We start from the raw sequence: 25,232 nt of genomic DNA, 5'->3' as shown, positions 1-25,232 counted from the left end.
CATCCTCCTCACTGTGCATGGTGACAAGGTAAACTCGGGTCCTCATCCGGCCTTGTTTGTCACTGTTCCAGTTGTTTTAAACTTTTTAAGGATTCCTCTGACTGTACAAAAGGCAAAAAAGACTGTCTTAGGCAAAAGTTTAGTCACTCCTTGATAAATAACAGATTTTGGTGATTTTTTAATTAAAAAGATGTTAACACAATCTTTGAAATAGAAGAAAATGCACAATATTTTCAGCAAACATTGGTACATAGTTACTTATTATGCCATTAATAAAATAAAAAAAAAACATTTTTAAAGCACTGTGCAAAAGTTTGGGCACTTAACACCTTAAACAGCTCGTTAGGTCTGCTGCATGGCAACAGCTGTCATTAGTAAATGCTTTTAGAATCAAAGCTTTTTTTTTTTTTTTTTACAAATATTTGACTCTTCAACCCTTGTGCACACGGGGACACTCAACAACCATGGGATACTGTAAGCAGCTGTGTAAGACTCTGAAAATGAAAGTTATTGATGTCCACAATGCAGGAGAAGGCTACAAGAAGATAGCAAAGCATTGTCGGCTTGCAGTTTACAGTGAGAAATGTAATTAAGAGATGACAGTGGCTATTTTCTTGTAGCGATTGCCTGACTGATGAAGGTCGACACACATCTGCCTTACTTGAATGGGGTGTTCTCTTACCTTTCCCATGTTGAAGAGTTGATAAGAGAAATAGGGCTCTGTGTCACATTTATACCACAAGGAAACAGTAAGTCATAAATTATAAATTCAAAGTTTCTAGATACTCTGATCAACTTTATAAATATTACAAAAATGCTTCAATAGCATTTATTTTATCGCAATTGTTAGGGGTGCCAATAATTGTGTTAAAGTAAATAGCATAAAATAGTGGGAAACTATACTGAACAAAAATATAAACGCAACACTTTTGTTTTTGCTCCCATTTTTTATGAGATGACCTCAAAGATCTGAAACATTTTCTACATACACAAAATAACCATATTTTTCAAATATTGTTCACAAATCTGTCAAAATCTGTGATAGTGAGCACTTCTCCTTTGCCGAGATAATCCATCCCACCTCACAGGTGTGCCATATCAAGATGCTGATTAGACAGCATGATTATTGCACAGGTGTGCCTTAGACTGGCCACAAGAAAAGGCCACTTTGAAAGGTTCAGTTGAATCACACAGCACAATGCCACAGATGTCGCAAGTTTTGAGGGAGCGTGCACTTGGCATGCTGACAGCAGGAATGTCCACCAGATCTGTTGCTCGTTAATTGAATGTTCATTTCTCTACCATAAGCCGTCTCCAAAGGTGTTTCAGAGGATTTGGCAGTACATCCAACCGGCCTCACAACCGCAGACGACGTGTAACCACACCAGCCCAGGTCCTCCACATCCAGCAGGTTCACCTCCATGATAGCCTGAGACCAGCCACTCGGACAGCTGCTGAAACAATCGGAGTGTATAACCAAAGAATTTCTGCACAAACTGTCAGAAACAGTCTCAGGGAAGCTTATCTGCATGCTCGTCGTCCTCATTGGCGTCTCGACTTGACTCCAGTTCTTCATCGTAACGGATTTTGACAGATTTGTGAACAATATTTGAGAGATATGGTTATTTTGTTTATGTAGAAAACGTTTCAGATTTTTGAGTTCATCTCATTAAAAATGGGAGCAAAAACAAAAGTGTTGCATTTATATTTTTGTTCAGTATATTTTGGTATGAATTATTATTTTTTGTATTTTTTTTTTCACTTGAGGTAAAGGTTATGTTTTTCTACGATTTTTAGTGTGAGATTATTTCTCTTATACTTCTGCAATAATAATTAAGAGATATATATTATAAGCCTAAAAACACATAATAACCACCAGGGGTGCCAATAATTGTGGAGGGCGCTATATACATTATATACTCTGTACCCTGTCCACAGTGTGTGTGTGTGTGTGTGTGTGTGTGTGTGTGTGTAGCCCACTCTAGTCGACATGGGTATGATTTACAGTAAAACATCTGGAACATTTGATAAAGAAGGCGGATCAAATCTTCACACGCGTGTCAGATTACTCTCCAGTTTATTGCCTCACAGTGTCGAGTTCTTCAGAAGTTTTAAGATCTTGATGTCACAACTCAAAGCCCCAAATAATAGTTTATTTCTGTTAATCTGAAGTCTGTACTGGAAGATGGATTACCGCAGCGCTGTAGTAAAAGTTCTGCTTTTTCTCCCGTTTTTTCTCCGTCTGTCATCAGCGGGTGAGTTCAGAAACAGAAACTGTGATATCAATTAGAAAACCTCGTTATTTACATGGAAGTGTTGACAGTAGAATATTTCTTTAAGTAAAAAACTTAAATTTACACCTCGGTGAAATGCGGAAGTTTGGTATTTAAACCGTGTTGTTATCACTAGATTTACACGCTGTTTACAGAAACACTTACTGATGGTATCGATAAAATGTTTTGTTCGCCGTGAAGTTGGTTTATACACTGAATGATTATTATAGCGATTTTTACACAGACGGACAGCTTTCGGTTTTCAATCACCACATCCAATGCCCTTTACACGCCTACAGCTTTGTTTATATAATCTATAAATGTACATAAATATAAACCATATATCTTATTTTAACTCTATTAAATAACTTTACCCTAAACTAAATAGGGAACCGTTCGCGCGCGTATGAGGGTAAATGTTGGTTTTGTATTAGACGTTCGCTTGACATTCGAGATTATCTCTTCTGTTTTTTAAGAAATGAGTATAAATACTGACAACAAGCGGTTTTTTTTTTATCCGGATTGGACAGAAAACCGAGTACAACTGAATATATTTTTATATCTTCTTCCGTTACAGTCTTCCAGAAAGTGTGCTTACCATCACTTTGACAACCGTTTAAGGGACCGTCTAAAAAGTGCACGACATAGACAACCGTTTATGTTAGAAAAAGAAGCCTCGCAGCATATCAAACATATTGCAGTGTTAGGCTACAGTATGGATTATCTGTTTTTTAATTGTAAAGATATGTATGTAGACAAATGCACTCTGATAAAGCCTTTTATGAGCTCCTAAATATGACATTAGAAAAAAAAAACATTATGTGAAACTATTTTGCTATAGGAGTTACACATCAACCCAGTTGCACTGAGACCCAGTGTATTATTGCTACTAACCACATCCATTTGATTTTTAAAATTCTTTAATACTTTATTATTTTGATTAAAATTACATATAATTAAACTTCAATAGGATTTGCTTATGGGAGTGACATGTGAAACCAATTTAACAATAATACAGTCTTTTATTGCTATTAACTACAACCATTAGATTTTTAAATATTCTGTTTGTTAATGCTTTTAATTAAATTTTATTATAATTATAAGTAATGAAACTTATATAATTTTTTTTGTTTGTTTTGTTTATGGGAATTGAATACATAGAACCAATCTTACTATTAGTCTAGTCGAGTCTAGTGTTGCTACTAGATTTATAATTTACAGTGGAACCTTGGATTGCAAGCATCCGGAAGTGTGCTTGTATATTAAAACATTCGTAAATCAAAGCAAATTTCCCCCATAACAAATAATGAAAACTCATATTATTCGTTTCACAACCCAAAAAAATAAATACATAAAAATAATGAAATTTAAAATATAAAGTAAAAATAAAACAAGTTAACTAAGCATGCGCTGTGTGTGTGTGTGTGTGTGTGTGTGTGTGTGTGTGTGTGTATTTGTGCGACACCTTCTTCTTCTTCTTCATGATACATGGTACTTGTAATCCAAGACATTCTCGTTTTTCAGTCAACACGGTCACTGTGTTATGGTAAACAACACACGCGCACGGATGTTGACTATACAAGTGATGCACACTGAGATCGGCAAAGGAGAGGATTACCCACAATTCTGCAGCACGAGAGAGAAGAACAATTGGATCACGTGACGCTCGGCATCAAAACAAGAAATGCAAGCCACATAATACTAAATAATACTTGGTACTCATTTATCAAGACCCGCTCATTTATCAAGTTTCAAGTACTCACATTTACATTTTAGGCATTTGGCAGACGCTCTTATCCAGAGCGACTTACATTTTTTTTATTTATTTTTTTTATTTCATTACACATCTGAGCAGTTGAGGGTTAAGGGCCTTGCTCAAGGGCCCAACAGTGGCAACTTGTTGGTTGTGGGGTTTGAACCTGGGATCTTCCGAACCGTAGTCCAATGCCTTAACCACTGAGCTAACCCTGACCCCACTTGTGTACTTGTGTACTTGTACTTGTGGAACGCTCACAAACTGGGTTACTTGCAATCTGAGGTTCCACTGTAATATACGCATAAAGATTTTGCCAAATTTTGTAACACCAGAAAGTTTTACCTTGATTAGAATCCAGGAATCCGTTTCCCAGAAGTTAATATGACGATGTACTAGAGCATCGTCATATTATCTTCTGGAAGATGCCTGTGTCTGCATCATTGTGGAAAGAATTATTACTTTTCTTTAATTTACATGTAAACAAAAAGTGGCATGTCCAAAATAATTAATACCCTTCTCAATAATCAATAGATTTTAAAAGCCTTTATTGGCTATTACAGCAGTCAAATGCTTCCTATAATTGCTGACCAGCTTTTTGTAGGTCTCCACTGGTACAGTATTTTTGCTCATTAATCTTTAACGATGAGCTCCAACTCTTTCAGGTTGGAGGGCTCCTTGCCTTTACCCTAATCTTTAGAATACCAGAAGTCCAAGTGGGCTTTTGTGTGCCTTATCTGGAGAAGTGGTGTCCTCCTTGGTCTGCGTCCGTGGAACCCAGCGGTGTGCAGTGTCTGTTGAACTGTCTGCCTTGAGATGTTGCCACTAGCAGAGCCCAGATTCATCAGAATGGCCTTGGTGTTGATCCTTGGATTCTTTTTTACCTCCCTCCCTATCTTCCTGGCCAGCACAGTTGTAACTTTTGGCTTCCAACCACTTCCTCTGAGTTTTTTAACAGTGCGGAATATCTTGTATTTTTTATTAATACTTTGCACTGTACCCACTGGAACTTCAAAACATTTAGCTATGGTCTTATAGCTCTTTCCTGACTTGTGAGCAGCCACAATGCACAGTCGCAGGTCCACAGTGAGCTCCTTTGTCTTAGCCATGACTGTCCACAAACCAACAGCAGAGAGCTCTCGTTTTTTTCCGTTTAGTTGACTAAAACAGCTGTTTTCAATAAAACAGGGTAATTATGATGCTTTAGAACATGTCAGAGCACAACTAAGCCATAAAGGAATTGTCTATAGACCTCAGAGACAAGATAGATCAAGGCACAGATCTGGGGAAGGGTACAGAATATTTTTTTTTTTGCAACATTGAAGGTGCAGATGAGCACAGTGGCCTCCATAATCCATAAATTGAGTTAATAAGTTAATAACCACAAGGACTCTTGCTTGAGCAGGCCGTCTGGCCAAAGTGTGTGGCTGGAGGATGAGAGCCTTACTCAGGGAGGTGACCAAAAATCTGATGGTCAGTCTGAAAGAGCTCCAGTGTTTCTCTGTGGAGAAAGAAGAACCTTCTAGAAGAACAACCATCTCTGCAGCACTCCACCAATGGAAGAGTGGCCAGACAGAAGACACTTCTCAGTAAATGGCACATGACAGCTGCCTGGAGTTTGCCAAAAGACACCTAGGGGACTCTCAGTATACTTCAACTATTTGTTGAAGCCCCTTTGGCACCAAATACAGCCTCAAGTCTTTTTGCGTATGATTCTACAAGATGGTTGTTCTTCTGGAAGGTTCTTTCCTCTCCACAGAGAAATGCTGGACCTCTTTTAAAATGACCATCAGGTTCTTGTCTGGAGCTTTGTTTCTCAGTGAATTTGCAAGCAACTATTTGTCTCTGCTTTCACCCATAGCAGCCATTGCATCAGCCTTGTTTGCCCGCAGTCTTCTGTTACTGTTGTGACCTCAACATTTGTTAAATCCTCAAGCTCAGCAATAGATGTCAAATTTACTACTGCACCAAAGTCTTTGTATTGGTGCTGTGGCCCAAAAGTCCCATTTAGAACTCACACTTTCTTAACTTCTTCTTTGCCTTGTGGGCGCGGTTCCAAATAGGTCTAGGGGAAAAAAGAATTCTTAGTTGCAATGCAAATAACCAGCAATAATCAGCATCAAATTTTTATTCACAGATTCAAACACGCGCAATATTATGTGTGTATTGTGTATGAGGAATGAGTAAAGTAGGATTGCATACACTTGTAATGCCAAAGCTCAAAATCAAGTCACAAACTAAACAAATAAACAGATTAAAAATACATACACACAATTAACTGTGCAGTCAAACATAAAGATAAAAAAAAGGAAAAGCAAAAATCAAATGTAATAATAATAATGAATAGAGAAATCGCAGTCAAATGAGAATTGCTATTGATACAAACGAAGAAGAGAAGAAAAGAAAAAGAAAAACAAAGATCCCAAATATAAACTGGGATTGTGCGCATAGATGATTGTTAATCATCGCGTGGGTGTGCGAATTTTCTCTTAAACATGTTTATTAAGTTTTGAGTGTATTATGAATATTAAAAGTGCTATATGAATAATCTCAATGTAAATAGTTTATTCTCACTGTAAATACTGACTTTTTTTTTTCTTTTGGATAATACTGCGACTGCTCTCACTGTTTTACAGCAGGTTTTAACATGCAGGTTTTACATGTGATTAATGTCTTCACACAGTTGTAAACATGAACAAACATGCCAGTGCGCTTTGGGCACAATATACCTGTGTATGCGAGAAAGTGCAGATGGGAGATATGTCTAAATGTCAAATATGTGGGTGCTTCTGGTTCACTGCCAGTGCAAAATCCTGTTTAACAACATTAAGATGGGTTGAAGCATGTGTAACTTCAAAAAAACGGCTTTGCAAAAGTGCAGGCTGTGTGCAGTCTGAAATTGGTTCCTCTAAGCTGATAAATACAACACGCTTTTGTAGCAGTTTGTGTGACAGACTACTCTTTTTTTTGTGTCAATTCTCATAGTCCACAGTGCAACAGATCAACTGTGGATAAAGTTTTCAAGTAATTATGTTTCAGGAAAACCATTCATGGAAGAAAGCTTTTTGGTGTACTTTCCTGTGTTCAGATATCTTAAAGTTATAATGAGCAATATAGTCTGCAATGTGATAAGGTGTAAGAAGTTCAACAATGTTCTTCTGCTTATTTAGGATTTGACTGGTTCATTAGGAGGAAATCTGCATCCGATCAAAAGAGAAGAAAAATGTCAACTGACTTTAGTTCTTATATGACTTTCCTCCAATTGTTTTCCTTTTCATGCAGGAGCATAACACAGGATGGGGGCAGTTTGCCATATTAGTCACCTTGAATGGAAATGCTGTTATTGCGTCAATCAAATTGGCTTATGTAAATATTTTTTGCTAAAGTTAACACTTTAAGACAAAGGGTGACCTTAAAGAACAATGAACTATATCGGGGTTGAGGGGAGACCACAATAAACTGCAACATGACAAATTCTGAAACAATGCATACTTTTTTTTTAACAACAAAATGACAGAGCAAAAGATTTTATTTTATAGCTTTAAGATGAGACATTGGAAGGATTTCATGGTCAGTTCAAATAGATGCATGCATAGGAATTGCTGTGTCTGTAATGTCTGTGTCAAGCTTATAATGTTTGAGAAACTCAGATCTTCATGAACATAAGGTACCACACACTTTGCATTTCCACATTTACAGAAAGACTAGAGAAATAAAATAGACCAGTTTCATTAGAACTCAATACAAACTGCAAAAATCAGCACTGTAAACTGCATCACCGCTACAATTATTATTATTTTTTTAGTTTTCAATATAATAAATTTACTGATAAAAAATCTAAGTATAAGATATTTAATTTCAGTATTAAATTCTTGACAAATGCTAGTAAACATGGAAAATCACATGGCTGTCTTACTAGAGCTACAACAGTAAAATAATTTGCTACTTAGTGGAAGGAAATTGAATCGTTTACCATTTTAATTACATATTAATTTTAATAGTCACTTAAAAATATAGTTTCAGACATTTGCTAATGCTTGTGCCTTAAATTATATATTTTGTTAGATGTGTTTTAAATGATGACCTGAAATCAGGATACATGTAGAAGGTTTAAATAGCTATTACTACTTTGACATTTCATAGACTAAGTGCAGACCTTATTAAGTCAGATTAATTCTGTTATGAGTCTGCAGATTATGTCTACAATGAAAATCAGCATTATTTCCAGATCCATAATTCACTTACTAAAAGTGCTGCATGATTAAACTCACTGCAAAAAAAAAAAAAAAAAACTAAATATATAAAAAAAATATATATATATACTCAGCAAAAAAAGAAACGTCCCTTTTTCAGGAGTGTGTATTTCAACAATAATGTTGTAAAAATCCAAATTACTTTACAGATCTTCATTGTAAAGGGTTTAAACAATGTTTTCCATGCATGTTCAATTAACCATAATCAATTAATTAACATGCACCTGTGGAATGGTCGTTAAGACCTTAACAGCTTACAGAAAGTAGGCATTTAATGTCACAGTTCTAAAAACGTAGGACACTAAAGAGACTTGTCTACCGACTGTGAAAAACACCCAAAGAAAGATGCCCAGGGTCCCTGCTCATCTGCGTGAACGTGCATTAGGCATGCTGCAGGGAGGCATGAGGACTGCTGATGTGGCTAGGGCAATAAACTGCCATGTCCGCACCGTGAGACGCCTAAGATGGCGCTACAGGGAGACAGGAAGGACAGCTGATCATCCTCGCAGTGGAAGACCACGTGTAACAACACCTGCACAGGATTGGTACATCCGAATATCACACCTGCGTGACAGGTACAGGATGGCCACAACAACTGCCCGAGTCACACCAGGAACACACAATCTCTCCATCAGTGCTCAGACTGTCCGCAATAGGCAGTCCATGAGGAGGAGATGCACTGCAGTACTTCAAGCAGCTGGTGGCCACACCAGATACTGACTGGTACTTTTGATTTTGAGCCTCCCTTCATTCAGGGACACATTGGGAAACATTTTTAGTTTATGTCTTATGGTGTTGACTCTTTTAGTGTTCATACAAATATTTACACATTAAGTTTACTGAAAGTAAAAACAGTTGAAAGTCAGAGGACGTTTTTTTTTTTGCTGAGTGTATATATATATATATATATATATATATATATATATATAAAGTGTCATTTTAATTCAAACCCAACATTTTAATGGTTAGTGATTGGTCCATGGGTGTCAACTTGCACAATCTGTAATATTCCATTGTCATTCATACTGCCGTAATTTTAGAGTTCTTTACTAAAGCATTCGCTAGTTAGTAAGTAAGTAAGCAAATAAAAGAAAAATAAATAAATAGCTTTAAATGTTACTTCAGCGTAGAAAAAAAAAACATTAGCATGAGCATATATTTATAAGTAAAATATTATGTTTAAAGAAAATCTAATTTATATATTTGTGTTTAATTAAATTCTTAACATTTTAATGGTTAGTGATTGTTGCAGACATTTACACTATTTTTGGGGAAGAGCTTGGCTTGTACAGGCTACTTTACACTGATCAACAATCGACGCCCCGCCATAACCAGCAGATCAAAGGGGCAGTTACCAGCTATGACACATAGCTTCCGAGTTTGGAGGCCAGGGTTGGTTGGTTGGAAGTTAAGTTAAGCGTCACATATACATTACAGCACAGTAAAATTCCTTCTTCACATATCCCAGCGTAACTGAGGTCAGATACAGTGTCCCTGGAGCAGTTTGGGTTAAGGGCCTTGCTTAAGGGCCCAAAAGTGGCAACCTGGTGTACCTGGGGATCGAACCGTCAATCTCCCGATCAATAACTCAGTGCCTTAGCCCTCTGAACCACCACTGCCCCTAAAAGCATGTTTGACGGAGAATATAAAATCACAAAAACACACACAATCTCTCAGTGCAGATAACAACTAAACACCTGGCCATTAATAAAAATGAATATTTAGGCCCAAAAAAGATGCATTAAAATAGATCTTAAATTAATTTATCAGCGTGTATAAACCCGCGGCTCGCACTTTCACTTAACAGAAGGCAGCGTTTTGATCCAAAGGATGATAAACGCGTGCGAATTATCAATAAAAATGCAGACAGATAAACAACAAACACAAACATATAGGCTACTCGATAGATAAACGCTGGCTTTTCCAACACGCCAGCACACACCGATGCGAGCTGATTTATTCAAGTCCTAATTAGAGAATATATAGAGAGATAAATAACAGAGAAAGCATAATACGACTGTCCACACAGTAAATTAAAAGAAAAGTGTCATATTCAACTATTAAGTCTGATTCAATAGCTATCATTAGCCATTTTTATTTATTTGTTTTTTATCTATTTTAGGCAGAGACATCCTGTTAATTCATCTAAATCCCCCTATAGTATTTGCCAACAGCGCACACAGTTTGACCTATCATGAATAAAGTTGAGAAGAGATTCTGCAGAATCTTTTGACACAGTGCTTGCTCTGAAGGACTATACTCGACAAGAATATAGAGAATAAGAATCATATGTATAATAAGATAATTAATTAAATAATACAATTATATAAATTAAGAACTCTATCTAAAAGCCAGACCGACCAAATTTCTTATTCACTGCTGAAATACAGTAAAGTTACATTTTAAAAGTACAATCGCAAGTAAATTACAAACGGCATGTAATGTTGTAAAATATGAATAAAACAGTATTAGACACAAATATGGTAGTATAAAAAATGAAAAAGCTCAATGAGTGCTCAAATGTATTTCATTCATGATAGGTGTGATGTTATCAAACCGGTTTCGCTGATGGGGGAATTCGTAGAAATGGGGCGTTTAAAACGATTTAACAAGACCGAGCACGGATGGGCGAGAAAGGATGAATAAAGGAATGTACGAAACATTAACACCTTTACAGTGTTCAGTAAATAAAGAGTTACTGCATTATGTTTCCAGACATCCTTAATTTACATTTTTCTCCTAATTATATTGTTAGGGGGTGCGGTGTGGAGATCCGCACCAAGAGATGTTTTACTGATTATGGGCTTTAGAGGGGGTCAGTGAAATAGGAATTGTTGTGAGAGCTTATGACAGACACGGGAAAACATTTCCATTTGGAGATAGCGTGGGATTATTAATTTAAAAACTGAAAAGGAAACCAAAAGAAAACTGAAAACACAAAATAAACAGAGCTCCACCGTCTACGTGAGAACGGACGGGATTCTGGAAACTAAAACAAAAAACTAAAGATCCTCTCGAGGTTTAATACATTTTAGGCAGAGACATCTGCTCGGTTTTGTTAAATACTGTAGTTTTCAATTCTGCTAAATCCCCCATCCATGAAACCGGTTTGATAATTGCACATCTACATCAAAGGTGAGAAAGGGATTACAGTAACTAAGTGCGCTGTCCCGTTGTATATACTGTACAACACGTTTATCAGCCTTTTGATAAAAATGCTGCCTTTTTGTAAAGTGAAAGTACGAGCCACGGGTTTTTGCACAGCGACGAGCACCTTTATTTTAGTCATAAATTTACAATCACATTTCAGCTATTGTTTCCAGCCGTGGTCAAATAATGGATGAAATAATTTTTTAATGTTGGACACAAACAGCTAAAAACTTGATTATTACTATATATATATATATATATATATTGTTACTTTCTAATGATGGCGACACATTTTTACGTTTTAAATAAGACATGTTGGCATATTCACGAATCAGGACATTTGCATAGCTAACACTATCAGATAGCCTACTATACTATCAGGAAATTAAATTAATGTCAATACCATTTAAACCGAGGCATTGCCATGTCTTTCCCTTTTTTTTTCCTGTTAAGACATTACAAAAACTATATAAGAAACTTTTAAAGCATGAATTTGGGCATCTCATTTCATCATTGTGAAAATAATATGAAGCACATATACACACATTCATCATGAAATATCTGTTGTAAAACAAAATAAAATTTATGTTTGCTTCAGCATTGGAAACAATATTGTTTTAGGCTAACTAGTTATATACAATTATTCGTTCTACAGTACTTGGTCCGGCTTTTAGATAAAGTCCTTCCATGCGCCATCTGGCGGATATTCAGTGAAACACAACACATTTATTCCAATTCCCGAATGCTGCTTGCTGCAAGTTGCGGCACGCCGCACGCTAAATTGCGGAATCTCGTGGGAAAACACGCGCAGTCTTAATGGCCACATCTGTACACACACACACACACACACACACACACACACACACACACACAGTGCATCTGGAAAGTATTTACAGCTTCACTTTTTCCACATTTTGCTAAGTTACAGCCTTATTCCAAAATGGTTTAAATTCATTATTTTTGTGAAAAGAAAAAATTGTTTGAAATGTGAATGAGTATTCACAGTCTTTGCCATAACACTTAAAATTGAGCTCAGCTGCTTCCAGTTTCCATTAATTATCCTTAAGATGTTTCTACAACTTGATTGGAGTCCATCTGTGCTACCTGTTCCCTCTTCACAGATAAATGCTGGACCTCTTTCAAAATGACCATCAGGTCTGGAGCTTTGTTTCTCAGTGAATTTTCAAGCAACTATTTGTCTCTGCTTCCACCCATAGCAGCCATTGCATCAGCCTTGTGTGCCCGCAGTCTTCTCTTACTGTTGTGACCTCAACATTGGTTAAATCCTCAGACTCATCAATAGATATCAAATTTACTACTGCACCAAAGTCTTTGTTTTGGTGCTGTAGCCCAAAAATCCCATTAAGAACTCAACCTTTCTTGATTTCACACATACGTAAACTTGTCAGTCTTCTTTGCCATGGCAGCACATCCAAAAAAAAGAATATTTAGTTGCAATGCAAATAACCAGCAATAATCAGCATCTAATTTTTATTCACAGATTCAAACACACGCAGTATTATGTGTAATGTATGAGGACTGAGTAATGTAGGATTGCATACACATGTAATGCCGAAGCTCAAAATCAAGTCACAAACTAAACAAATAAACAGATTAATAATACATACACACAATTAACTGTGCAGTCAAACATAAAGATAAAAATAAGAAAAGCAAAAATCAAATGTAAATGTAAATCAAATAATAATGAATAGAGAAAGCGCAATCAAAGGAGAATCGCTACTGATACTAACGAAGGAGAGAAGAAAAGAAATGAAAATTAAAGATCCCAAATATAAACTGGGATTGTGCTGCTTAAATGATTGTTAATCATTGAATGGGCATGCGATTTTTCTCTTTAACATGTTTATTAGCCTTTGAGTGTATTATGAATATTAAAAGTGCTATATGAATAATCTTAATGTAAATATTTTATTGTCACTGTAAGTACTGACATGTATTTCCTTTTGGATAATACTGTGACTGCTCTCACCGTTTTAGCATGGTTTTACGTTTGATTAATGTCTTTACACAGTTGTAAACGTGAACAAACATGCCAGTGCGCTCTGTCCACAATATACCATTTGAAGCCGATGTCCAGGATCTGTCTGTGTGTGGTGGCTCTTGATGCACTGACTTCAGTCTCAGTCCACTCCTTGTGAAAGTCCCCAACACTTTTGAATAGCCTTTTCCTGACAATCTTCTCCAGACTGCTTGTGCACCTTTTTCTTTCACACTTTACCCTTCCACATAACTTTCTATTAATGTACTTTGATACAGCACTTCGGCAACATCCAACTTCTTTTGATGAAACCTTTTGAGGCTTTCCCTCCTTATGGAGGATGTCAATGATGGTTTTCTGCACAACTGTCAGGTCAGCAATCTTTCTCATGATTGTGCTTCTACTAAACCAGACTGAGAGACCATTTAAAGGCTCAGGAACCCTTTGCAGGTGTTATGGCCTAATTAGCTGATTAGAGTGGGACACTTTGAGCCTAAAATATTGAATCTTTTCACAATAAAATAAAAATTTTTTCTAACATTGTGGATTTGGGGTTTTCAATAGCTGTAAGCAATGATCATCTCGATTATGACAAATCACGGCTTGAACTATCTTGCTTTGCATGTAATGAGTCTATCTTATATATTAGTTTTGCCTTTTAAGTTGCATTGATGAAATAAAGGAACTTTTGCACAATATTCAAATTTTTCAAGTTTCACCTGTATACAGTGCTGTAAACTCGCACATCTCGGACATGCATGTGTGTTTGTCAGTGGAGCACAGTTCCAGACTTATTCCCAGTAGTGAAAAGCAAGTTGTGTTATGCATTTGTTGTTGTCTCTTAACAGAGTAAAAAGTACTCATGCGTAGTTGAGTATTATTTCCGCTTACAGAAGTGGTCATAAAAAAGTTTTAAAAAGTAGCAGAACATATCCTTCCCATGCCGGTCCCATTACCCAGATCTTACACCACTTGATGCCTACTTAGGAGGAATGTTAAAGGAGAGTGTGTTAAAATGTAAAGAACCAAGCCTGCATTACATCAGAAAATCGCTGATGTAATGCAGCAAGTCTGCAGCAGCGACCCTTCTGTTCTGGGAATGTGCTGTTTGCTTTTAAGGAAAGTAAAAATAAAGACTTTCAATAGGAAATAATTTTTTTTTAAATCAGATTAATGTAGAAACATACTTTATATCAATGTCACAGCTGTTTTACAAATATACAGTACAATAGAATTATTTAGATCAAAGTATATTCATCCAATTGAGAATCTGTGATAAGAATAAAAAATTGCTGTTCGCAGACACTCTTTATCCAATCTGACTGCGCTTCAGCTATTCTGCAAATAAGAATTATTTTTGCTTCTTAAGGTGTAGCTCTGTGACAAACCTTCAAATAAAAAAAAAGTGTTACCAAACTAAAGTGCAAGTTGATTAAAAAAAATAAATAAATGCTCATAGAGATTGAAGAAAAAAAAATGAAATGTAAAAAAATGAAATTTTTATTATACTATTATATAGAATTTATTATTCATATTATTTATACTATTATGTACTAAATAATGTCAAATTACTAACTGAAATTATTATAATTATTTTTTTTTATTTTTTTTATTTACCCATTCATTTATTACTCAATTTAATAATTTACCTATGTATTACTTTTTATTTGTACTTAAATGCATTTACAGACTGCAGCAAAGTTACACACCAGGTCGGGCACTAAAGAGTGTGTGAGGACAGTGAGAGTGTTATTCAAAGCGGGGTATACATGTTGGTATTTACAGTGACATAAAAATATTTGCACTAAGTTTATTCATGTAACACTTTTCATATTCATAAAAACATTCAAAGACTAAGAAATATGATTAGGAGAAAATTGCAGGTGCACACGAGAGAGAGAGAGAGAGAGAGAGAGTCAAAATCATACATGCTGCAGAATCCCTTTTTATATTCAGTATCTTAATCTTTTCTTTTCTTCTCCCCTTCATTTGTATCAATAGTGATTCTTCCTGGACTTTGACTTATTATTAGTAGTAGTAGTAGTAATGTGGTTATTATTATTATTATTATTATTATTATTATTATACTTGCGTTTTGCTTTACTTCTTGAGTAGTTTTTATCCCTAGTGTGACTTAATGTTTAAATATTGACAATAAAAATTAGTTGGTAAATTTGTTATAATTTATTATAAAATTACTATAAATGATCAAACCACAGACATTTAGATTAAAACATGTCTATTGTGTGTCGGACTTTAGCATGTAATATTATCGTAATAAATCTTTGCTATTTTCCTTAAAATATTACTTTTGTTAATTTTGTCATTTTTTCATCTACATTTAATATGATGATTTTTGCCTGCTGAATGCTGACGAACATGTAAGGAGGTGGTTACCAATGCTTGATGATGACTCGATAACGGCACTTTAGAATCGATACTGAGGTGTTAGAGGCGTTAATGGAAAATATATTCGGGAGACCCCGGCCAGCCAAAATTTTTAAACATGCTCCGATTTTCCTCTCAACACTAACGACACTAACGACCATGACAGAATTCACACTTAGCCCAAAAGAGGCTCAAAATGAACTGTTACTGGCATCTACTGAGCTCTCCAAAGCTTGTGACAAATTTGCATGGGTATACTGTAGATTCAGTAGCAAATTCGCCTCAGTAGAATGGGGTTATTAGAGTGTATACAAGCAGCACTTGGCTTAAATCTGTTCAATGTGGCTAACGTGAGGTACTGCAGGTGACCTTGCATCTGTCTAACATCTGTCTGCTGCATGCATTTATTGGGTTTCATCTTTTCTTTTTTTTGTCTCTCCGTTCCATTTGATTCACTGTAACAGCACCACCTACTGGACATGAAGTGCATAAATCTAACTGTTAATGTTCACTGTTTCAGAGGTAAAGAAAACAAATGCAGCTGTGGTTCTGACCTGATTCCGGCTTCTACATTTTATGCACTTAGATTAATTTCATCAGCAATTCATGAGGAATAATCTAAACTGACTGAACCAAATGGTGAACATGGTTTAACATTGTTAACATGGTTAACAAACAATTAAAGCTTGTCCTGTTTTGCAAATGCAATCATTTAAAAGATTTCGAGTTAATCTGTGTGTGTGTTTGTGTGCGCGTGCATGCACGTGCGTGTGTTGGTTGAATTTATTTATTCAGTTCTTAGGTGTTGGTGTATTTTCTATAATTCTGTTTCATTTATGATAATTAATAGTTGTATTTCATAAACAATGTTTTACTTTTACAGTCACACACACTCTGGAGTACAGTTACACTATGGTCACACCAGGAAACAATTTCACTTCTGTTGGTCTGTTGGATGGAGAGGAGTTTATGTACTACGACAGCAATACAGCAAGGATGACCCCAAAGACAGAGTGGATCAATAATGAGACTGATTCATCTTACTGGCAGAAAGAGACAAATGATGTGAAGTTTCAAAAGGATTGGCTCAAAGACAAGCTTGATGTTTTGAGCCCTAAACAAATTAAAGGTGAAACACAATCCGAGCTTTCATCACTAACACACACACACACACACACACACACACACACACTAGCTGTGCATTCTAAATTGAACACTATTGTGTTGCAGTCTGTATGACTGATGTGCCACCAGAACAGTTTTTCTGCATATTTGACACACTTGAGATCTATAGAATATCTCATACACATATTGTAACGGGTTCAACCCCTTTTGCACGGATGGCACCAAAAAGCACGGACACGAGTCGAGGTCTTACAGGAAAAAAGGTACTTTATTTGAGGAAAATGGAGACGGAAAGGGTGAAAGGAGGGAGAATAGAAAGAAAATAAGGAATTATGTGAAAGTGCAGGGCTGGGGGCCAGTTCCCCGCTGGCATGTGTGCACAGGCTGGTGAGCGTTGGCGGTGGGCAGAGTTGCAGCGTGGGCCTGTGTGAAGAGCAGCTCCTGCGCAGTTCGCTCTCGGTGGATGTCCGGGCCTGCTCCTCGCAGCTCTCTCTGTGGGCGCGGCCTCAGACAAGAGTCCTCTGTGACATTGGCGATTCTCTCTGTGGCGGCTGGGCGGCTTTCCCCAGCTGGGAACAGGGTCCGCGACGTGTACTTTTCCTCCTCGGCGCAGGGGCACGAAACTCCGGTTCCGTGTGAGTGTTGAAGAGCTGCGGGAGCTCCGGCAAGAAGCGCCCAGCTGTCCATGCTGCAGTGATCAAAGGCACACTCCACTCGCCTCTTCGAAGTCCCTGGGGCTTGTTACATTGCCCAGCTCACATGCCGTTCCACGTTTTGCCTTGCGCTCAACATGTCCAGTAGCCCAACAAACCCGAGTTACACTCCTGACTGTGTTTTATATAGCGTGGGGAGAAGCCTGGGATCCATTAACGGAGATAGCTCACCCGATGGGCCTAATTGGGCACCGCTCCTTCGCTAACCTGCAGGTGGCATGTATGCCACTGCTGACAAAAAGAATACAAAGGCTTGTCTCAAATTTGTCAAAAAACATAAGGACTATCTCCAAGACTTTTGGGCACATATTTGGGCAAGGAAGGCATGCGTTCTGTTACATCTGGCATAAAACTAACACAGTGTTTCATAAAATGAACATCATACCAAAGTCAAACATGGTGGTGGTAGTTTGATGATATGGGGCTGAAGCTTAAGTGCACTTGTATGTAGCAGGACAATGAGCCACCTCTTAATGGCGTTAAGATTTGTGGTTTGCGTAGTCAAAGTCCGGACTTGAAACCAGTAGAGATACTGTGACATGACCTTAAACAGGGTAAACCCTCCAGTGTGACTGAATTAATACAATTCTGCAAAGGAGAGTGGGACAAAATTCCTTCACAGTGGTGTGACTATGGGTTGGAAGGTTCCAGGTTTAAACCCCACGACCATCAAGTTGCCACTGTTGGGCCCTTGAGCAAGGCCCTCAATTCTTAATTGCTAAGATGTGTAATGGTGTGTGGGATAAGGGCGTCTGCCAAATTCTGTGTTGTAAATTAAAGAAACATTGTCAACCAGCACAAATGGCTGATTGCTGTTGTTGCCACAAAGGGTGGCACGACCAGTTATTAGGTTTAGGGGCAATTACTTTTTCATATAGTTCCAGGTGTGAAAAGTCAGGAAGGGGGCAAGTATTTTACTCTTAAGTAAATAAACATATCCAAGGTTTTAATTTCCCTCATAGAGAACTGAGGCTGAGGCTTTCTCCACCAAAAAAATTGCAGTCAGTGCATCTTTAGTTACAGATTTTTTCAAAATATGCAGGAGAGGCGGTCGCCCAGAAGCAGGCCTGTGAATCACTGGTTTAGATCATTTCCCTGCATGTGCCTGAAACCCATCACATTTTAAAAACGATTTCACTTCCCAAATAATTCTCATAAAATATTCATCATCTTTATTTCACATACTTCCAAAAACACAGTATAAATGAAGTTAATAACAATATTTTACACCACAATATTTTTGAAATTTTTATGTTTATTACATTATTTCATTAATTATTATTATCATAAAATAAGCATAAACTAAATTTCTGGCCAAGAGAGAATATTGCAGATATTATCCAGTAATAAAACTCTAACGAATATACAGTACATTTATATAGAAATTAAACATTGTTATTCTCCTGGTTATTTATTTATTTTAGCTCAAATTGGTCATTGGTCATCTCAACTGACACAGAAATGCTGCAAGTGTGTTTATTACCTTGCAGATGTCTTTATAATGGTGTGTGTGTTTGTGTGTGTGTGTGTGTGTGTGTGTGTGTTACTACAGAAGTTAATACACTACAGAGGGTGTACGGCTGTGAGATTGATGATAAGAACGTCACTAGAGGATATGATAAGTCCATATACAATGGAAGAGACTTCATCAGTCTGGATCTGAACACTGGAACCTGGACTGCAGTAGATGATCGAGCTCAGAATTTTGCAAAGGAGTGGAATCCTAAGGCTGGTTTCTGGAAGAACTTTGTGGAGATAATGTGTATTGATCGCTTACAGAGCTACAAGAAATATAGCACAAAGAAGGAGGATTCAGGTAAAGTGTGTGAACTGTAACAAACAGTTGTATGACACACATTTATTACACAAAGCCTCATTTTATTGCACACTCACTCACTCACACACACACACACACAATACACACACACACACACACAGTATATACACACACAGTATATACACACACACACACACACACACACACGGTATACACACACACACACACACACAGTATATACACTGTTTTATTACAGCACACATACATCTACTGTATAGTGTACACACACAATCCAATATACTTCCATGCACACACACACACACACACACACACTTATAGTGTACAGACTCCCAGGGCTGCTTGATTATGGAAAAAAGTTTTTTTTTTTGGTCAATACAGTATAAAGATCACAATCATTTTTAACACTATTACTCATTTGTCTGATTTCACTGTGTTTCAAACAGTGAATTTTCTTACAATGTAAATATAAGTAATAAAAAACTAAACTTAAAAGATCAGAGAGGGAGACTGAGAGTGAGGTTAGTAGTAATGGGGGAAAATTTTGTTAGTTTTGGATTGCAATTCTTTTGTTTGGCAACTCATGAATCCAAATAGTTTTTTTTTTACATTAATAATAGAGACGAGCCGGTGGATTGGCCAGAGACCAGAATTGGCTGGTTTTAAGTTTCACTGGTCATGACCTCAGATGTAACCCATTTTGTACCAAGTTTTGCAAAAGTGTTAATATGTAACCAGGATATTTGTAAAATCATAAAATCATAATACAAAAGAACGAACAATTCGGACCAGAAGATATGAGAGATGAGCTGCTCATTCTGTTTATTATAATCTGCCCTTGGCTGCATTGTAATATTTTCATTACTGGAACTATAGCCAAAATTATGTATGTAGACGTGTTGGGGGTCTGATTATTGAATTATTTTATTTCTGGTCAAAAGAACAAAATAAACTAAATGACCCAAAAAAAAAGATTCGTTTATTTTGATAAACCGAGTCACTAAAATAATCCAAACTTTCCATCACTACTTGGCACCCTGTAATAACTAAACTAAATGAATCAGTGGTTCCGTTAGTTCTGACCACAGGGAGGGATCTCTACTGATCACAGATCAGCTACAGTCTGTTATCACTGGCTCTTAATGAGGGAGCAACATTTACGATTTATAACACAAAATGCAAAATGACTGCAGAATGAAATGTCACACAATAATCCTTTAATCTCAGTTATCTTATTTACATAAAAGTTGGAAGCCAAAAATGTAACTGAATTAAAATTTTGGATAATTGTACGGCCCTACACACTCCAACACACTTGTTTGTTACAACACACACTTATAGTGTACAAACTCCAACACACTCCTTCATTACAACCCACACATGTACACACACACTCACTCACACACACACACACACACACACACACACACACACACACGCCTCCTTCCCTGGCCTTCCTTGTCCTCTTCTGTGTTCTGTGTCAGACTCTTCGTCTGCTTTACCCGGTACTTTCACACACACTTTCCTCTCGACACCTTTCCCCTCAGTGTCACTCAGCATCTACTATTGTCTACACAGTCCTTTATTACAGCATGCACACACACACACACACACACACACACACACACACACACACACACACACACACACACACACACATATAGTGTTCATACTCCTTTATAACTGTACACTATTAGTGTGTTTGTACTTTCTTCAATGCATTCCTTTTTTACAGACACACAGACACTCTCTCTCTCTCTCTCTCTCCCTCTCTCATAGTACACACACTATAAGAGTATTTAGTGTGAGAAGTAGCAAAAGGTTCTAATAAACCATAAACATAGAGAGTGAAAGCTGATTTTCCTACTGCAGCAGATGTTAAAGACTCTGTTGTAATTTAACAGGAGGAGCTGAGGGAAGATCAGAGGGAGGAGCTGAGGGAAGATCAGATATACCAGAAGGAGGATCAGATGGACAATCAGATGCAGAGAAGACGGTCGTCACTGTTGTGGTTGTTCTTGTTCTTGTTGCTGCTGCTGCTGCTGGATTTGTCATCTATAAGAAGAAGCTTTGTGGTAAGAAGCAAATAGTTTAAAACTAAAATAATTTCACTAAAAGTTGTATTAAATGTAGAAATTTTCATCATATTACATGTAATATTTTTATACTTTAATTAAGGACACTGTTATGGACAGTGCTCTCAACTCACACACCTTCTATAGAGAACAGAATCTGTCTCTCAGACAACTCACACAGTCAATAAATCTCCCAGTGTGTGTGTGGTTCCCTGCTGAAAATACAGGTTTTGAATAGAATAGATTTTGGGGCTTACTCAAGGGCTCAACAGGGACAACTTGGCGGTCGTGGGGTTTGAACCTGGGACCTTCTGAACCGTAGTCCAAGGCCTTAAGCACTGAGCTACTCCTGACCCCTGTATTAAAACTCGTTACTGAGTGTGTCTAAAAGCACAAGCTTTTTATATCATTAAAAAACATTGATTACATCAGTAGCAGTCGTGTGCTCATGCAGGACAGTTTCTATCTGAGAAAAGAACAGATGTTTTAAAATGGGCTAAAAACTTTGTCTCTAAAAGTCTCATTGGCTTAAGTCACACTGCAGGCTGAAATGGCCCAAAGCCGATTGTTTTAAATCAGGCCCAGGCCACTTTCATATGTGGTCCTAAATCAGATACATATCCGATGTTCTGCAATGCGTCTTCAGTCTGAACGGCCATGTCGCATTTCATGCGGTTTTTATACAGTGTCAGCGGAAAGTGAAGAGCCTCAGGGCAAAATGTAAAGAAACTAAAGACTTAAAAAACTAAATAATATTCTGCTTCTTATCACTTCGTTATTTATGCTTCGATTGCACATTAATTTAAAAATCACTACACACATGATATCACAATCCGCATCCGTAAACACATTTTGGAATTTAAACACACACGGAATTTAATTTCCGTAAACACATTTTGAGATGAGCAAATCCGGATTCATCCGGAAATAACCCGATCCTTTATATGACTCACGGATCCGAATCCTTCTCTTTATTTATTCGGATCAGTTGAGTCCTAAGTTATCTTGTTGCTAACAACAACATACATTACACTGGTAATTACTGGTAATTACACAATTCAGTTGTTCTCAGTGGTTTTTAGCTAGTTACCGTAGGAACAAGTGGCTGACTGAGTTGTTTAGAAAACTTCCTGCACGGTCAGAAACTTAAGAGACTCAGAATAGCGGCTACTGATTCGTCTGATTCATCTGAACCGTGGGACTTGGCGGATCCGCCGGACTCGCAACACGGAGTGAAACAGCCGGATCCGAGGGTGTGTTCATGAGTCCAAGGACTTGGTAGATTCCGAGAATTCGTTGAGCGCCCCTAGTGGTGGCCCATGGCACAAACAGCCAGAATCCGTATCACAATGACATAAACCGATAAAATTGTGATTGGACTTAATGCTCTATAATCTGATTTTAGTAACACCAAATATATTTGTTACATGTTGGTGTGATGTAGATGTGTATTATGACTGGGATGAAAAACGGCTCGGCACGGATGAGCATTTTTTTTTTTAAATCTAGATTCAGTTACATTTTACAGTTACTTTTCATTGTTTGTTTGTTTGTTTGTTTCTTATTTTTGCACAGCCCATTTAAGAAGTGGATATATTGGAGCCCGTCAGAATCCCAAGCAGTGAGGTGCAGAGTGTACACCATTACTGTGCCATTATTGCCCCAGTTTATAAAGTAAGACCTTCACAGCTAAAACGTTCCTTCAGCAGTGGATTCATCCTGCAGCTGGACTGTGATCAGATGATGGTGTGAGATGATGGACTGAGTTCAGGACTCACTGTCAGGGCTCCAGACAAAAATACATTTTTAGTGGCCTGTGACTATTAAAACCCCAAATATTTATGGGCCAAATAAAATTTTTAGGAGACAAAATTTAACCCTTTTTATAAGGTAACCAGATGAACTCCTGTAGCCACGTGATTACAAGACTTTTCAGAAGCTGTGCTTTACCAACATTATCTAATAATGATGACTGAATAGCAAATAAATCCGGCTGGGATGACTATAATAAAAACATACGTGGAGCTTGCATGGGATATGGCCTTGTTTTAAAGGAAGTTTCCATAACAGGCAGCAGGGAATAACTGTTTAAAGTACATTATAAATTGGATCACAGCAACAGACTAATGTTTATTGCTTCAAATAATGACAAGTAATACATTCTCATGCACATCATGCATATTTCATGCATGAAGTTATTTGTAAAAAGAAACAATTTTTTCTCCTATCTTCCGAGGTCGTTTTAGGCTGATGAAATGTAGCAGTAATTTTGATAAAAAAATACTCCTTCTCTTTCTGTTCCTCACTTTCCCCCTCCCCTTCCACATGCACACACAAACTCACTTTTACTTTTGCATGCATAGATAAAATAAAACTATCTTCACATAGACAGCGGTATTAAAAAAGAAAGTACACGGCCTGAGACACTTTGTCTGCTGAGCGGGGTGATAATTTGTCCAGCAGCTCATCTGCTCCAGATCACCCGTGTTTGTGTTGTGTATATTTGTGCTTTCCTCTTAGTGTAGGCCTTTTAATTAACATTATTATAAGAATATCTTAACATAGACTTGTACACTAATTAACACAGATTTACCAAAGAAAATGTTTTTTAAAGTATTTTTCTGCAACTTTATACAGTATATATCGATGAGTTTAAGGTTGACGTTTGTGGCACTTTTCTATTTAGAATTTTTTTGTACATTTTTTGCACTTTATCTAGTTACTTGGTATTTATTACGTATATATTCTTGACTGTTAGGATGTAAGGATAACACTAATGTTTGACATGAAAATGCTCCAAAACTGTCAATACAACATGTAAAAATACTGAGATATTCTGTTGGAACTGTCCTATGGCAGGATTTTAAGGATTAAATCAGGTAGTAATTCCATAAGTCCGTAAGCGCTGTAGTGAGTTCTGTATGAATTATGATTTTTGGTTTATTTGCTTTTTACTCATTTGATTCACTTGTTTTTGTTCTGTCCTCATGATTTTTTATTTCTTTTGTTACTGAGCTGGGGAATTTGTGTGGATTATAAATAAGGACACTGTTTGTATTTGCCTTTTAAAGTTGTCTTGCATTTGTCCCTTCTGTAGCTGATATTCTCACTTACCTTCAGTAAGAGTTTTAAACCTTTCTCTGGTTTGGACCTGCAGTTTCTGGGTGGGGTGGGTCAGATACACCTTCATAACACCCCAGTTTATCACAGGCTACTACAAAGGGCTGGGACCAGGGGTGATGACTTTCCTGATTACTACAACATTCTGAAAAATAAAGTTTTTATTGGATTTTAATTTTGATACACTATATTATATAAATACAACATTTGCAATAAAAATAGTTTTTGATAAAGTCTGCCGTTTTCTTTTGTGATTCTTTTGCATAAAAAGTGGTTTGTCCCTCTGTCCTACATATCTATAGTGTACACAGTGTGTTTGCCATCAACATTAATACATCATTGTGACATCACCTAAAAAGTCACAGAGGCGTGATTTTTATTATACTCATTTTTACATGCTTTGTGCTGTACTGCATGCTTTAATTATACTCTATGCATCTCCTTAAAGTCTATAATGACCAGAGGATCAGATGAAAGAGGCAGGAAATGTATTTTATTCCAGGATGGACCCCCAGTTGAGTAGTCACCATATCCTATAAATATCATTTCACAAACTGCTCCAGTGCTTTTGATGCCAGGGGTAGC

The 25,232-nt window shown here is 37.0% G+C and overlaps 1 protein-coding gene across 1 annotated transcript; it reads left to right on the top strand.

Moving 5' to 3' along the window:
- Positions 1 to 1,998: 1,998 nt before the first annotated feature.
- LOC128509800 (class I histocompatibility antigen, F10 alpha chain-like) lies at positions 1,999 to 24,852 on the top strand. Its single transcript, XM_053481640.1, has 5 exons — positions 1,999 to 2,255; positions 16,703 to 16,948; positions 19,210 to 19,473; positions 21,357 to 21,527; positions 23,103 to 24,852. Exons 1-5 carry the CDS (start codon positions 2,186 to 2,188, stop codon positions 23,150 to 23,152), a joined length of 801 nt encoding a protein of 266 aa, XP_053337615.1. The 5' UTR covers positions 1,999 to 2,185; the 3' UTR covers positions 23,153 to 24,852.
- Positions 24,853 to 25,232: the final 380 nt, after the last annotated feature.

Source organism: Clarias gariepinus, chromosome 21 (assembly GCF_024256425.1).
Source record: "Clarias gariepinus isolate MV-2021 ecotype Netherlands chromosome 21, CGAR_prim_01v2, whole genome shotgun sequence".
NCBI lineage: Eukaryota > Metazoa > Chordata > Actinopteri > Siluriformes > Clariidae > Clarias > Clarias gariepinus.
This window is presented reverse-complemented; position numbering and strand designations above follow the sequence as displayed.